The sequence below is a fragment of the Penaeus monodon genome, chromosome 19 (assembly GCF_015228065.2).
Source record: "Penaeus monodon isolate SGIC_2016 chromosome 19, NSTDA_Pmon_1, whole genome shotgun sequence".
NCBI classification, from domain to species: Eukaryota; Metazoa; Arthropoda; class Malacostraca; order Decapoda; family Penaeidae; genus Penaeus; species Penaeus monodon.
The window spans coordinates 4,699,434-4,699,993 of NC_051404.1; the positions used below are offsets into that span (position 1 = coordinate 4,699,434).

General features: G+C 35.9%; 1 protein-coding gene across 1 annotated transcript in view; it reads left to right on the forward strand.

Annotated features, from left to right (window-relative positions):
• Positions 1-83: 83 nt before the first annotated feature.
• The window catches only part of LOC119584997, a 10,429-nt gene continuing 9,952 nt past the window's right edge, over positions 84-560 (forward strand). Inside the window, exon 1 of the mRNA XM_037933607.1 lies at positions 84-141. Within this exon, the coding sequence (XP_037789535.1) occupies positions 116-141 (26 nt within the window). The 5' untranslated portion in view covers positions 84-115. The remainder of the gene's footprint in view (positions 142-560) is intronic.

Below are 560 nucleotides of genomic sequence, written 5' to 3' on the forward strand. Positions count from 1 at the left end.
GCATGTATATGTATACTCACATAAACATATATATTATAACAATAAATAAAAATTTATTTGGAATCCCTGACAAAATACGAACGACAAACAACCGCCTAATTTCGCATCAACCGATATGCTTGCTGTTGACGAGGATTTCGTGTGAGTATTGCACTGTCGTTATTATCGTAAAAACGTGTCTCGCACTGTCGTTAATATCGTTAAAACGTGTCTCGCACTGTCGTTAATATCGTTAAAACGTGTCTCCCTCCTTCACCAGCTTCTGTCTGCATTTAAGGAAATGATGATGTCCGCTGTTGATGCATATTAATCAAGAAAAGTTTGTTTTAGATTGTTGATTTACATGCATTACCAAGCAAAACCAGATAAACGCCTTTACCCAAAAAAATGACTCTTAAAGCCAGGTCTGATATCTCCAGCAAGCAACAAGATAAGGCCATTGTTCTTGTGATAACTAGAGATCATTCCTTCTCATAATAAAAGGGAGTAACTGAGACATATAAATGCACGAACATACAAAATGCACACCTAGAGTATCAGTATATATCTTTCAGTAACTA